Source organism: Trachypithecus francoisi, unplaced genomic scaffold (assembly GCF_009764315.1).
Source record: "Trachypithecus francoisi isolate TF-2019V2 unplaced genomic scaffold, Tfra_2.0 Lachesis_group10, whole genome shotgun sequence".
Taxonomy (NCBI): domain Eukaryota; kingdom Metazoa; phylum Chordata; class Mammalia; order Primates; family Cercopithecidae; genus Trachypithecus; species Trachypithecus francoisi.
The window spans coordinates 107036166-107050219 of record NW_022681455.1 but is presented as its reverse complement, the minus strand read 5'-3'; the positions used below and the strand labels follow the sequence as shown (position 1 = coordinate 107050219).

Genomic DNA, 14054 nt, shown 5'->3' with positions numbered 1-14054 from the left:
AGGTTATTGTAAACTATCGTCACCCTATTAATCTATCTAACACTAGGTGTTACTTCTTCTATCATGCCATATATTTGTACCCTTTAATCACTGCTCTTCATCCCCCTCTCTCCCCTACCCCTTCTGGCCTCTGGTAACCAGTAATCCACTCTGGAACTTCTGACCTCAGGTGGTCCTCCCACTTTAGCCTCTGAGTAGCTGGAATTACAGGCTCAAGCCGCCAAACCCAGCAACTGTCCAGCTCCATGAGATCCGTTTTTTTTTCTTAGCTCCCGCATATGAATGAGAACATATGATATTTGTCTTTCTGTGCTTGGCTTATTTCACTTAACCTAATAACCTCTAGTTCCAACCATGTTACTGCAAATGGCAAGATTTCATCCTTCTTCATGGCTGAATAATATTTCATTATGTGTATATACCAGGTTTTCTTTAACCATTCATCATTGATAGGCACTTAGGTTGATTCCATACTTGGGCTACTGTGAATACTGCTGTAACAAACGTGGGAGTGCAATATCTTTTTAATATACCGATTCCCTTTCATTGGAATATATACCCGATAGTGGGATTGCTGGATCACATGGTAGCTGTATTTTTAGTTTTTTGAGAAACCTTCATACTGTTGTCCATAGTGGCTGTACTAATTTACATTCCCACCAAATATGTATGAGGGTTCTCCTTTCTCCACATGTATCACCTGTCTTTTTGATAAAAGTCTTTTTTTTTTTTTTTTTTTTTAAACAGAGTCTTGCTCTGTTACCCAGACTGAAGTGCAGTGGCATGATTTCAGCTCACTGCAACCTCCACCTCCTGGGTTCAAGCGATTCTCCTACCTCAGCCTCCTAAGTAGCTAGGATTACAGGTGTGCACCGCCACACCCAGCTGAATTTTTTTTTTTGTATTTTTAGTAGAGACGGGGTTTTACCATGCTGGCCAGGCTGGTCTTGAACTCCTGACCTCAGGTGATGCACCTGCCTCAGCCTCCCAGAGTGCTGGGTTTACAGGCCTGAGCCACCGCCCCTGGCCTGATAAAAGCCATTTTAACTGGGGTGAGATGATATCTTGTTGTACTTTTGATTTGCTTTTCTCTGATCCAATTAGTGATGTTGAGCATTTTAAAATATACCTGTTGGCTGTTTTTACGTCTTCTATTGAGAACTATCTATTCAGATTTTTTGCTAATTTAAAAATCAGAATTTTTTTTTTTTTCCTACTGTTGAGTTGTTTGAGCTCCTGATATATTCTGGTTATTAATCCTTTGTCAGATGGGTAGCTTGCAAACATTTTCTCCATTCTTCGAGTTATCTCTTCACTTCGTTGATTGTTTCCTGTGAAGCTTTGTAGCTTGATTTAATCCCATTTTTCTGGTTTTGCTTTAGTTGCCTGTGCTTTTGGGTCTTACACAGAAAAATCTTCACCCAGACCAATGTCCTAGAGCATTTCCCCAGTGGTTTCTCTTAGTAGTTTCTTAGTTTCAGGTCTCAGATTTCTAAGTCTTTAGTCTGTTTTGATTTGATTTCTGTATATGGTGAGAGATAGGGGTTTAGTTTCAGTTGTTCTACATATAGTTATTCAGTTACCCCAGCACCATTTATTGAAGAGATTGTCCTTTCCCCACTGAATGTTCTTGGTGCCTTTGTCAAAGATGAGTTGGCTGTAAATGCATGGATTTGTATCTGAATTCTCTGTTCTGTCCACTGGTCTTTGTGTCTGTTTTTGTGTGAGTACCATGCTGACGTGGGTACTTATAGCATTAAAACATTTTTTTTTTTTGAGACAGGGTCTTGCTCTGTCACCCAGGCTAGAGCACAGTTGGCATAATCGTAGCTCAATGTAACCTTGAACTCCTGGGCTCAAGCGATCCTCTTGCCTCAGCCTCCAAGTGGCTGGAACTATAGGTGTGCACCACCATGTCTGGCTAAATTTCCTTATTTTAATTTTGTAGAGACGAGGTCTCACTTTGTTGCTTAAGCTGGGCTTGAATTTCTGACCTGAAGCAACCCTCCCTCCTTGGCCACCCAAAGTAACAGGATTACAGGCAAGAGCCAGTGCACCCAGCTGTTACTACAGCTTTGTAGTAAATTTTGAAGTCAGGCGGTGTGATGCCTCCAACTTTGTTTTTTTTTTTTTTTTTTTTTGCTTAGGATTGCTTTGGCTATTTGGGGTCTTTTGTGGTTTCATATCAATTTTAGGATTTTTTTTTCCTATTTTTGCAAAGACTGTCATAGGTATTTTGATAGAGATTACATTGAATCTGTAAATTGCTTTGGGTAGTATTGTCATTTTAACAATATTAGTTCTTCTAATCCGTGAGTGTAGAATATCTCCTTTTTTGTGTGTGTTCTCTTCAGTTTCTTTCATCAGTGTTTTATAGTTTTCCTTGTATAGATCTTTCACTTCTTTGGTTAAATAGATTCCTAGGTATTTTACATTTATTTATTTATTTATTTATTTTTCGAGACAGGGTCTCACTCTGTCGCTTAGGCTGGAGTACAGTGGTGCGATCTCGGCTCACTGCAGCCTCTGCCTCCTGGGTTCAAGCAATTCTCATGTCTCAGCTTCCAGAGTAGCTGGGATCACAGGTGTGCGCCACCACACCTGGCTAATTTTTTTGTATTCTTAATAGAGACAGGATTTTGTCATGTTGGCGAGGCTGGTCTTCAACTCCTGGCCTCAAGTGATCCACCCGCCTCAACCTCCCAGAGTGCTGGGATTACAGGCATGAGCCACTGTGCCTGGCTGTTATTTTATATTCTTTGTAGCTATCGCAAATGGGATTCCCTTCTTGATTTCTTTCTCAGATTGTTCCCTGTTGGTGTGTATACGTGCTACTGATTTTTGTATGTTGATTTGATTCCTGCAGTATTACTGAGTTCGTTCATCAGTTCTAACAGTTGTTTGGTGGAGTCTGTAAGGTTTTTTTTTTTTTTGGTAATTTCAACTTTTATTTTCATTTTGGGGTGCTACATGTGCAGGTTTGTTACCTGGGTATATTTCACGATGCTGAGTTTTAGGGTATGATGGATCCCATCAAGTAGGTACTGAACATAGTACCCAATAGGTACTTTTCAACCTTTGCCCCCTCCCTTCCTCCCCACTCCAGGAGTCCCCAAAGTCTATTGTTGCCATCTTTATGTCCATGAGTACCCATTGTACCCTCTTATAAGTACCCACTTAAAGTGAGAACATGCAGTATTTGGTTCTCTGTTCCTGCATTAATAAGCTTAGGATAATGGCCTGAGTCTTTAAGCTTTTCTAAGTGTAAGATCATGTTGTCGGTGAACAAGGTTAAGTGGACTTCTTCCTTTCCAATTTGGATGCCCTTCATTTCTTTGTCTGGCCTAATTGCTCTGGTCCTTTGGAGACTTTCCATAGGCTCCTATTATAGCTGTTACCGTACCGTCCTCTGATTGTTTCAGTGTCTGCCTTTGTCCACCCTGCTGTCAGAGCCCTGTGATCATGCTGGGTTCGTCTTCAGCCCCAACCCTGCGTGTGTAGATTTCTTGAGCTGTCCTTCAGTGCCTTGTGAGACCAGAGTCCTCCTGCAGATGCCACTCTGACGGAAAGTGCTGTGTTTTCCCTTCTGCAGGGCCTGATGTACCAAGATGCCTCTCGCTGGGGCCTTACGCTACAGACTTATGTGCAGCTCACCATGCTGGACAGGCATACTTGTCCTCAGGTACGTTTCAAATGCTCAGTTTCAGCCTTCTTAAACATTTTCTTCAGAGTTGGGGTATGTGATTGCCAGGAAGGGAAACTTCACAAGGAAGCCAGGCTAGGCCTTCAGTGCTGTGCAGGCCTCTCTGTGTGGGGCCAAGGTCACTGGCTTCTGCAGTTCTCTTCTGACCAGCCTCTAGTGCCCCTACCCACAAACCTCAGCCAGCCAGGTGGTGCCCCCGTCAGGTCAGGACCACTGCTGGACTCAATGCCGTTTAACTTAGTTCTTCTCAAAGTGTGGTCCCTGGACCAGCAGCAGAAGCATCACCTGGAAACTTGTTAGAAATGCACATTTTCAGCTGGGTGTGGTGGATCCCACCTGTAATCCCAGCACTTTGGGAGGCCGAGGCATGCGGATCACCTGAGGTCAGGAGTTCAAGACCAGCCTGGCCAACATGGTGAAACCCCATCTTACTAAAAAATACAATAATTAGTCTGGCGTGGTGGTGCGCACCTATAATTCCAGCCACTTGGGAGGCTGAGTGAGGAGAATGGCTTGAACCCGGGAGGCGGAGGTTGCAGTGAGCTGAGATTGCGTTACTGCACTCCAGCTAGGGTGACAGAGTGAGTCTCCATCTCAAAAAAAAAAAAAAAAAAGAAATTCAAATTTTCTGGTCACATCCCAGACCTGCTGAGTTTTAAATTCTAGGGATGAGACCCAGCAATCTGTGTTTTATCAAGCCCTCCAGGTGACTTGAATGCATGCTTTGTTTGTTTTCATATTTGAGAACCACTGATTTAACCTTCATGGGGTCTGGCTCTTAGTTCAAATTCTTGAGACAAAGAATCTGATTGGTTCAGCTTTGGTCAGGTGTCCAGCCCTGGTTCAATCAGGTGTTGGGTACAGGACCCCAAGGCACAAACATGGCTGCTTAGGTGTATTCCATCAGTGAGGTGCATCTAGAGACAGTCTCTTAGAAGAAAGGGGGCTGAAGAGGTCCTGATCGGCACCTATGTTTCAAGGCTGTAAGCACAACCTATGATGCCAGCTTTAAGGCTCTGCGTGAAGGAGACAGACTATCCCTACAGCATTTAACACTGGCACAGCTGCTGGACTGGACAGTTCAGTCCCAGTCTGGGTACCTGCAACAATAGCTACCATTCTTCTGTAAATCTGTCTTTTAAAATTGAAAGATGTGAGCGGGATCTTTTTGGTGAGTAAAAATTTCCATCTCCCCAAATATCTGTCTAAATGACACAAATCCACAAATCAAAAGATCTGAGGTTAGCGCATTTTGCCTTTGCTAATCTGCTTTTCCTGAGCAGGCACTCAATTGCAAACCTAAGTTGTATCTAATGGTATTTGGATAGGAAGGGATGTAAGTGTGCTCCTCTGTTTAAGGAAATCTGCCTTGGGAGGCAGAGAGAGATGGACAGACCAGGAAGGATGAGCAGAAGGAGACAGAAGGATGAATGGGGAGCTAGGAAGTAAGGAAAGAGAGGATGGAAGAATGGAAAGGAAGATGGATGGGCAGAGGATGGATGGACAGAGGGACAGCAGGGAGAGGGAAGAAATGCCTGGGTTATGGCTTTGAATCTGCCTCGGATTTGTTGGCCCAGGTCCCATGGGTGCTGTGGGCCATGGCCAAGTGAGAGTAGTGTTTGTCTGCCTGGCATCAAGGGTCAGGCACCTTTTGCTTCCCAGAGGAACGCTGGACAAAGGGCAAGATCGTCTGCAGAGGGTGTGAGCATCCTGGCAGAGAGGGGCGCTGTCAGGCTGTCTTCGTCCCTCTTGGGCGTTGTCCTTCCCAGTCTCCGTGGGCAGAGCCCCCAGAACGTCACCCTCAACCTGACCCTCGTGGGACTGTACCTCATGCATGCAGTCCCTCCACTTAAGCAAAGTCACCCTATTTAGGTCCGTGATAGTCACCACATGTTGCCTCAAGTGGACAGCTTTGGATGGTTTCTCCAGGGCATGGCCATGTTCCAGTTGAGCCTCACCTCCCATCAAAGAGGCGGCTGATGAGCCCTCAGCCTCAGCATTGTTGGGCCATGTATGCAGCTTTGGGGTGTGGGGCAGGTCAGGGTGGAAGGGGCACATAGCCTGAGCCTGGTGACAGATGTGGTTTCTCCTCCCGGCAGGGGAGTGAGGAGGTCCTCCAGCCTCACTCTCTCCTCCGCCTTGATTCTCATATTCAGCAAAGTCCCCAGGCAGGGGAAGTAACAGACATTTCTTAAGGCCTCCTGGCTGTCTCCTCTTCCCCTGAGTTTGTGATGCTCTTTTTGTTTTCCTTTAGGTGTCATCTGTACGGTTGATGGAGAGGTCGATTCACAGCGCAAGATACATTTTTGTAGAAAACCTGTATAGAAGGTACTGTAGTTTGCATAATTGATAATTTATTAAACCACTAATTTTTCAAAATGAAATAGAAATGTGTTTATTTGATTGACAGATATGGAGTACCCGCTGTTGTATCAGTTAAGCATTGCCGTAGCAACGTGGTATAACAAACAGCCACTAATCCTCATGGCAGACAGCTATCTGCATTCGTTGCCCAGTCCGCCAGGTTGGTCACCAGGCAGCTCTGCTGACCTTGGCTGGGCTCAATGAGATGTCTGGGAATCAGCTGATGTAGGAGGGCCTAAGCAAGGGTGACTGAAGGTGGCTTATTTCTCTTCCTCTTGCCTGTCACCCTCCTTCTGGGACCAGCAAACCAGCCCAGGTGTCCACTTCTCACGGTGACAGAGGGTAGAAGCAACAGCAGAGATGCAAGGACATGTCTTCAGGCCTCTGCTCCAAGTTAGCTAACATTCCATTGGCCAAAGCAGGTCACATGGTCACATGAGCCCAGGGTGGAAAGGTGGGAGGGTCCAGTGAGTTACACAGCATGGTGTAAGGCTATAGGGAAGGGTGGAGAGTTGGGCAAGTCAGACACATGGTGTGCATCGCATTTGTTGTGTTTTTCGCTAAAAGCTTCCCTCATGAGAGCAGACTCTGTGATATATACCTAGTTAGGGGGCTTCTGGTGGCCTGTGAGTGCCAAGGGCTCAGGCATGGGGCCCTCCATCCCTGTGCTCAGAGACTGCTGATTTCTCAGGGTCTTGGGGAAATGGGTTGCAGACCCCACCTGTCCCCACTGTGAGTGTGGGATACTGCTGTCCCTCCCTCTCAGAGCTGTTTGGATGTCAGCGCTGAAGGCCCTTCCTCCCACTTTCATCTGCAGCTGCCTTCCTAAATGTCGCCCTGTCTCCTAGCCCTCCCCGACCGCCCTGTCTCCTAGCCCTCCCCGACCGCCCTGTCTCCTAGCCCTCCCCGACCACTGTCTAGATAGGGCAAGCTCCTTGTTAGTCTTTGTTTCGTTTTTGGTTTTGGTTTTTGTTTTCTGAGGCAGGGTCTGGCTCTATCACCCAAGCTGGAGTATGGTGGCACGATCTCAGCTCACTGCAACCTCCTTCCCTCAGGCTCAAGCCATCCTCCCGCCTCAGCCTCCCAAGTAGCTGGGACTACAGGCACACACCACCACGCCTGGCTATTTTTTTTTTTGTATTTTTAGTAGAGACAGGATTTCATCATGTTGCCCAGGTTGGTCTCACACTCCTGGGCTCAAGTGATCCTTCTGCCTCGGCCTCCCAAAGTGCTGGGTTTACCAGTGTGAGCCACTGTGCCTGGCCCCCTTGTTATTTTTAATGACTACCTTCTGTTAGTTTTCTTTGTAGTATTTAAGGCAATCATATGAAATGATTTAACCAATTATGACCTACAAAAATGGCAGTTTTGTGTGGTTCAACTTAGTATGTGTCTAATTGTTTATTGCCTGCCCCGCCCCCCCACACCGGACCATAAGCTCCTAAGGGCAGGCACCAAGTTTGGTGTCCTTGCCTAGTGTGGACCCAGCACAGAGCGAGCTCCTGGTTGATACTTGTTAGCTATTGTTGGATGAGGGGACCTGTGACTGTGCTTTGGTCTCCAGCCCAGCTTGTTCCCCAGGCTCTGGCTCCCTGCTGTTTTGTACCTTTCATTTGAGGGGCCGCTAAAAAGGCTTCCCCTAGGAGCCCTGAGCTGCCATGGATCATACCTTTGAGCCTGTATCACCCCCCGAAAATGAGAGCCTCTGCACAGAGCATCAGAGCAATGCTGTGGGCTCAGGGGCTGGCAGCCAAGGTGAGTCCTGGCTGTGGCTTTGCCCCCTGACCTCAGACTTTTCTTGTGCTCTGCAGCTTGCCCTCTCAGCAGGTGGCATTCCTGAACTTAGAGCCCCATTTTTCACCTGACAGCCTGGGTTTCTAGGTGTCCACTGCTAGGTTTATCCAGCCCTCTGCCCTCCTCAGCTCCTGCTCTTTAGCACCTCAGCCAGAGGGAGGACAGGCAGGACAGAGGAGAGCGAGAGCAGAAGGGAGCCCCTGTTATGTTTATGTACTGCTCTGATTAGAACTGTAGCCCGAGGCGGAGCTTGCAATGAGCCGAGATCACACCACTGCACTCCAGCCTGGGCAACAGAGCGAGACTCTGTCTTAAAAAAAGAACTGTAGCCCGAGGAACAGATCTTGATGGTGGGGTACGATTACCTGTGAACCTCACAGAATGGGGCTGTGTCTGTCTGTTAATCGCATTCAGCTTGGCCTGTTCTGTGTGGGGCCAGTGACTCTTGTTGCTTTTTTTTTTTTTTTATTTGAGATGGGCTTGTGCTCTGTCACCCAGACTGGAGTGTAGTGCCATGATCAAGGCTCGCTGTGGCCTTGACGTCCTGGGCTCAAGAGATCCTCCCACTTCAGCCTCCTGAAAGCTGGGACTGTAGCACATGTCACCATTTCTGGTTAATTTATTTCTTATTTTTTGTAGAGACAGTCTCCCTGTGTTGCCCAGGCTGGTCTCAAACTCCTGGGCTCAAGTGATCCTCCTGCCTCAGCTTCCCAAAGTACTGGGATCACAGGCATGAGCCTGATTACAGCTGTGCTTGGCCTGATGGCTCTTTTTGAAGCAAGTAATCTGGAATGGAATGGCCAGAGGTTAAGGGGAGAGGGTAGAGTGTGGCATTTGGTGGGCCTGGGTTCTATCCTGGCTCTGAAGTTTGCTCTGTTTATGAGCAAGACCAAGTTTCTAAATTTCTCTGAGCCCATCTCTCATCTCTGATTCCTCTCATCCATCTTTGAAGAGCCTTTTGACCTGCCGCCTCCTTCATGTCTTAGGACCCTTTTGCGGGTCCTTGCCCACCTTGGTCTTTATTAAATTTGTGAGTTCCCCAATCCCACCCCCAAACCTATAGGCCACCCAGCGCCAGGTAGATTTCCCCAGGAGCCATTTGTCTTTGTCTGGCCCAGGTCACAGTTCCTGCTGATGGCCACAGGCTTTGGTAACTCCCTCCCATGGTCCTGTGTCATCACATTTCTGATGTGTCAGTTCTGTATCTCCCAATCTCTATGGTTATGGCATTGGTCCAGATGACATGGGCCTCGCCTGGAGCTGTTTTGTGGGTGGTTTAGGAAGAGAATGTAGCTTTTAATTTTTTTAGGTCTTTTCCTGCCCTGATGACTTTATATTTATGTCTTTTCCCGGCCCTCCCAGGATGCATGGCCTCTGTGGTTAGGATTTCTGTGGGACAATGAACCACAGAAGAAACTTACAGTGTCCTTCTTTCTGTTCTTGGGATCTAACTGTTTTAAGTTCATGTGGCTTTCCGGGGGCTCAGATTCCCCTGAAGACCTTGTTGGGGCCTTGAGACCCATCACTGAGATCTCTTGAAGCCAAAAGCTGTCAGTGGGCATGTGGCCTCAGGCACTCCAGAGGCTGCTGGGAGCACTGTGGCTGCCTGGAGGGCCAGGCTATCCACCATGGTCTCTAGGGAGATGAGAAAAGGCAGTGTTCCTCGGACCCTTTCATGGAAATCCTCTGAAGGCAGAGGAAAGCTTCCCACAGCACTGCTTACTTATCCTCCCAGCCCCTGTGGTCCAAAGCAGCCACCTGCCAACAACCTGGAAGTTTCTTGGAGTCTCCTGTTTTAACCTAGAATTCATTGGGATTTTGCATTTTCCACAATAGTATGTTCTTAAGTTTGTATCTAAAAATAATAATTTAAATACTTATCATTGAAGACAATGAATGCTGTATTAAACACCATGCTTTGCATGTGCCTTGGAGTTCCCACTCCCTCAGCCACATACCCCAGAGTCCCCAAGTCCAGGAGGCAGAGAACCGAGGGGTAGGGGCATTCAAAACACCTTCCCCGGAGCGTGATTCACTTGTGAACTGCACCTGCTTATGTGTTCCCTGGAAACTGGGGCATCGGCTGTCATGGTTAAGGAACAGGGCAGGGACCCATGGACAGGAGCTGCATTTGTTGTCTGGTTGTTGACCCTATTGGGCAGATACGGAACTGAGAAAGGATTACAAAGCCAGGGCTCCTTCCTGATCGGGCAGGAACTAACCACAGGAGGGGAACGTGTTCTGAACCCTGCTGTGTGGGGGCAAGCAGCAAATGAGGAAGTGGCAGGAGGCATCTAGATTTCTCTCATCAAGGCCAAAGGCTTCAGGGCCCACTGGGGCTCCCAAAGCTGAGAATCCTGAGGTACTAGCCCCAGGGGGAGACTCTGCCTCTTCCAGACAGGCCTTACTCTAAGCTTCTCCCACGACCACCTGTGCATCTTGTTTACGGGTAGATTTCGCTTCAGTAGCACTGAGGTGGGGCCTGAGAGGCCACATTTCTAGTAGGTACCCGGGTGGGACCACACTCCTGCTGGTCAGGGATCACACTTTGAGGAATATGGGCCTTACAAAAAGGTGGCAGGGCCAGGTGTAGAGGCTTATGCTTGTAATCCCAGCACTTTGGGAGGCAGAAGGGGAAGGATCACTTGAAGCCAGGAGTTCGAGACCAGCCTGGGCAACAAAGTAAGACCTCCATCTCTACAAAAAAATTTAAAAATTAGCTGGGCCTGGTGGTACACATCTGTAGTCCCATCTACTCAGGAGGCTGAGGCAGGAGGATTGCTTGAGCCCAGGAGGTCAGGGCTGCAGTGATCCATGAGCATGCCACTGCCCAAGTGACAAGTGACTCAGTGGGACTTTGTCTAAAAAATAAATAAATAAATAAAAAAGGCTGGTAGCCAGGTGGTCCACAGGGCACCCTCCATCCCTGTGCTGCGACCCTTTTCCCCTGGAGTTCTGACGGTGAGGTGGGCTTCCTTGGGGCTTCACTGGACCTTTGGGGGTCATAAGAGCAAGAGCCCCGGCCTGAGGATTGTCTTTGCGGCCATGGTGAAAAGTTCTGCGCGGTGCAGAATTTCCTGTTTCCTGCACCTGGCCTGTGGTTTCTTAATTTCACCTTTGTTGCTTCATATTTGGGTTGCTGGGGGCTCTGTTTTGTTACGTTTGTTTTTAAGGTTTCTGAACTTATTCCTAGGCCAAGAGTCAGGCAGCCATAGGGCAAAGTAAAAAGTATTTTTAGCCAGAGCCACAGAAAGGATGAAGGGAAGGAATACTAGAGCTTGGCCACTCTCCGGACAACTCCAGCTGCCCTTGATGCAGCGGTCATCCACAATGAAGTATTACTGAGAAAGTAGATGTGGGTTTTTTGTTTGTTTGTTTTTGAGATGGAGTCTTGCTCTGTTGCTCAGGCTGGAGTGCACTGGTGCGATCTCAGCTCACTGCAACCTCTGCTTCCCAGATTCAAGCGATTCTCCTGCCTCAGCCTCCCAAGTAGCTGGGATTACAGGTGCCCACCACCATGCCCAGCTCATTTTTGTATTTTTAGTGGAGGTGGGGTTTCACCGTGTTGGCCAGGCTGGTCTCGAACTCCTGACCTCAAGTGATCTGCCCACCTCAGCCTCCCAAAGTGTTGGGATTACAGGCGTGAGCCACTGTGCCCGGCCAAAGTAGATGTTTTTAGAGGTTTCTGCTCCTCCAATGCAGATTACTATCATTGTTACTACCTATGCAAAATGTAGCATAAAACCGAGTTTGGCTGGGTCCTTTGCCCATACCTAGAATGAGGTGTCTTGGTTCCCACCTGCAGGGAGATCAACCGGGTACTGGGAACCACACGGTGACATGTGGGGCGTCAGCTCCTGCCTGGGAGCTCGTGTTTCCTCATTTCCTGGGATGCTCTAGGAAAAGGCTTCTGAAAATGCCGTGATGGGGAGCCCTTCACAAGGTGGGAGGGCACATTACCACTGCCCCTTCAGTGCTCGGGTTGGTCTTTTTCTCTCTCTCAGAAACTCTTGCAACCTTGGTTTGGGATCTGTGGGGTCCTGGATAGAAGGGTGTACGGCAGGCTCAGGTCCCCAGAAAAGCCCACATGTTGGAATCCTGCATCTCCTCAAGTAAAATTTCTTGAGCTCGTCAGGGGAGAGACCCGCCTCTTCTGGCACTGTCTACCCCGGCGAGGTTGGGGTGTGCAGAATGTAAGTGCAGTTGTGCCACCAGGGGTTCGAGAGGGCTGTGTTAATTGCTGGAGAGGAAGATTCCAGTTACACAGTGTCCTTAAAGATGGGAACTTTTTTTTTTTTTGAGTCGGAGTTTTGCCCTTATTGCCTGGGCTGGAGTGCAATGGTGCAATCTCGGCTCACTGCAACCTCCACCTCCTGGGTTCAAGCGATTCTCCTGCTTCAGCCTCCTGAGTAGTTGGGATTACAGTCATGTGCCACCACGCCCGGCTAATTTTGTATTTTTAGTAGAGACGGGGTTTCTCCATGTTGGTCAGGCTGGTCTCAAACTCCCAACCTCAGGTGATCCACCTGCCTCAGCCTGCCACAGTGAGCCACTGTGCCTGGCCAAAGATGGGAACTTGTAGGGGTGGGCAACTGGCTAGCATGAAAAGCTGAAGGTGGTGAGCAAAATTCATGTAGCTAAAGAGGCCACGCAGGTGACTGTGTGGGCCGAGTAATGGGAAGCAAAGGTTTTACAAGATTGCCTGGTCGTCCTTTTCTAAGAACAGAAGTGAGGGCGTGGAGTGGGGCCCAGCTGAGGAAATGGCATGCTGACTCACCTGTGGCTGGTGGTTGGGGACACTAAGTAAGACCTGGTGTTTGGAACCACAGGCTGGGCCTCCTCCCCTGCTGATTGGCCCAGGGGCTTAGGCTCTTCCCAGCTCCTGTCTAGACTGAAGCCTCCTGGTCTGGGTCATGGGCCTAAGAGCTGTGGCCTTCCTGCAGCTCAGGCTAGAGAGACACTGGACTTGATCCAGGTCAGCTGACAGAGTGGGGTGGGCGGGTGGTGCAATGGAGAGCATTTGGGTTTGGGGTTAGGGAGAGCCAGGCTTGAACCCCTGCTCAGACAGAGTTGGCCTTCACTTCTCTGATCCTCAGGTTTCTTCTATAAATTGGGACTGAAGCTAGCCTCACAAGGTCTTGTGAAAACAAAAGGAAATAACGTATACAAGGGAGCTCTTCTAATCCATTCCGCACAGACTGGAGGCTCTCTGGGCCTCAGGGAAGGATGCAAGAAATTGTGCTGATGTAACAGCAGGATTCATGTATTCATGTGGACGAAGACCTTCGTTTTGCCCCCTTGGGGTCAGGGGAGGGGTGAGACTCCCATGCCCACTGTTGAGTCATGTGCTTGGATTTGCCAGACTTGGATTTGCTTGGTATTACTCTCTGTGCATTCTGTAGAAATAAAGGCTGTGGCTTGTCTTGTCGGTGGTGTGGGGAGCCCCATGCTTGAGACAGACACACAAGGAGCTGGGCAGAGTTCCTAGGAGGAAGTACGGTTAGAACAGCGCCTGCCGTGCCCCATGTCCCTTGGAGTCATGGAGATCAGGCTTCTGTTTCCTCACTCAGCTCAGCCACTGGTCAATCAGTCCTCCTGGATCCCCCAGCCTCTTCCGGCACACAGTTCCAGTCATGGATGGGTTTTCAATAGGTCTGGCCTACTGACCCTGGCCACGGGAGGCCACCCCACCAAGGACCCCTTCCAAGAACATTGGGAAGGGAGAGGCTGCCCCTCAGTCTGCACCAACCCTGTGGGGGAAGCCTTTTGTTTGATTGTGGTGGGAGTGGGAGTGGGAGGCCCCTGTGACTACCTGGAGCTGATTCCCAGGGGAGCTGTGGCAGGGGCAGAGCCACCAGAATCTCTCAGTCCCAGAGTCCCCCACAGGTGTGACCCCCTCCCCATGTCTCCATGTGTGGACCTCCATGTACTGTGACCGTTTTGCAGTGGTGGTCGGTTTGGTTTTAGTTAACACTGCTTCATGTGTTCTGAGCTGTGGTTCAGTTCCATGGTCATATCTGTGGGCACCCTCCCCGCTCTGGGATTGGACAGTCTTCCTTGAACTATGTAGACACATGAGGTCCTCCGGCGGTTAGTCCAGCCTTGGAGACTTGGGAGACTGTCCCATGGGCAGCTTAGCTTCTCCTCAATTGCTGCTAACTGGCTCCACCCCCTCGGTGCCACCTCTTCTGTG

At 48.9% G+C, this 14054-nt stretch overlaps 1 protein-coding gene across 6 annotated transcripts in view; it reads left to right on the top strand.

The window, feature by feature from the left end:
- TK2 (thymidine kinase 2) overlaps window positions 1–14054 on the top strand; it is a 45924-nt gene that overhangs the window by 21660 nt on the left and 10210 nt on the right. For all 6 annotated transcript variants that reach the window (XR_004438942.1, XM_033218680.1, XM_033218679.1 and 3 more), the window contains 2 exons: window positions 3593–3682; window positions 5958–6031. Coding sequence is in view for 5 of the 6 variants with exons in the window: in XM_033218679.1 (XP_033074570.1) it covers window positions 3593–3682; window positions 5958–6031 (164 nt within the window). In the remaining variant the exon portion in view is untranslated. The remainder of the gene's footprint in view (window positions 1–3592; window positions 3683–5957; window positions 6032–14054) is intronic.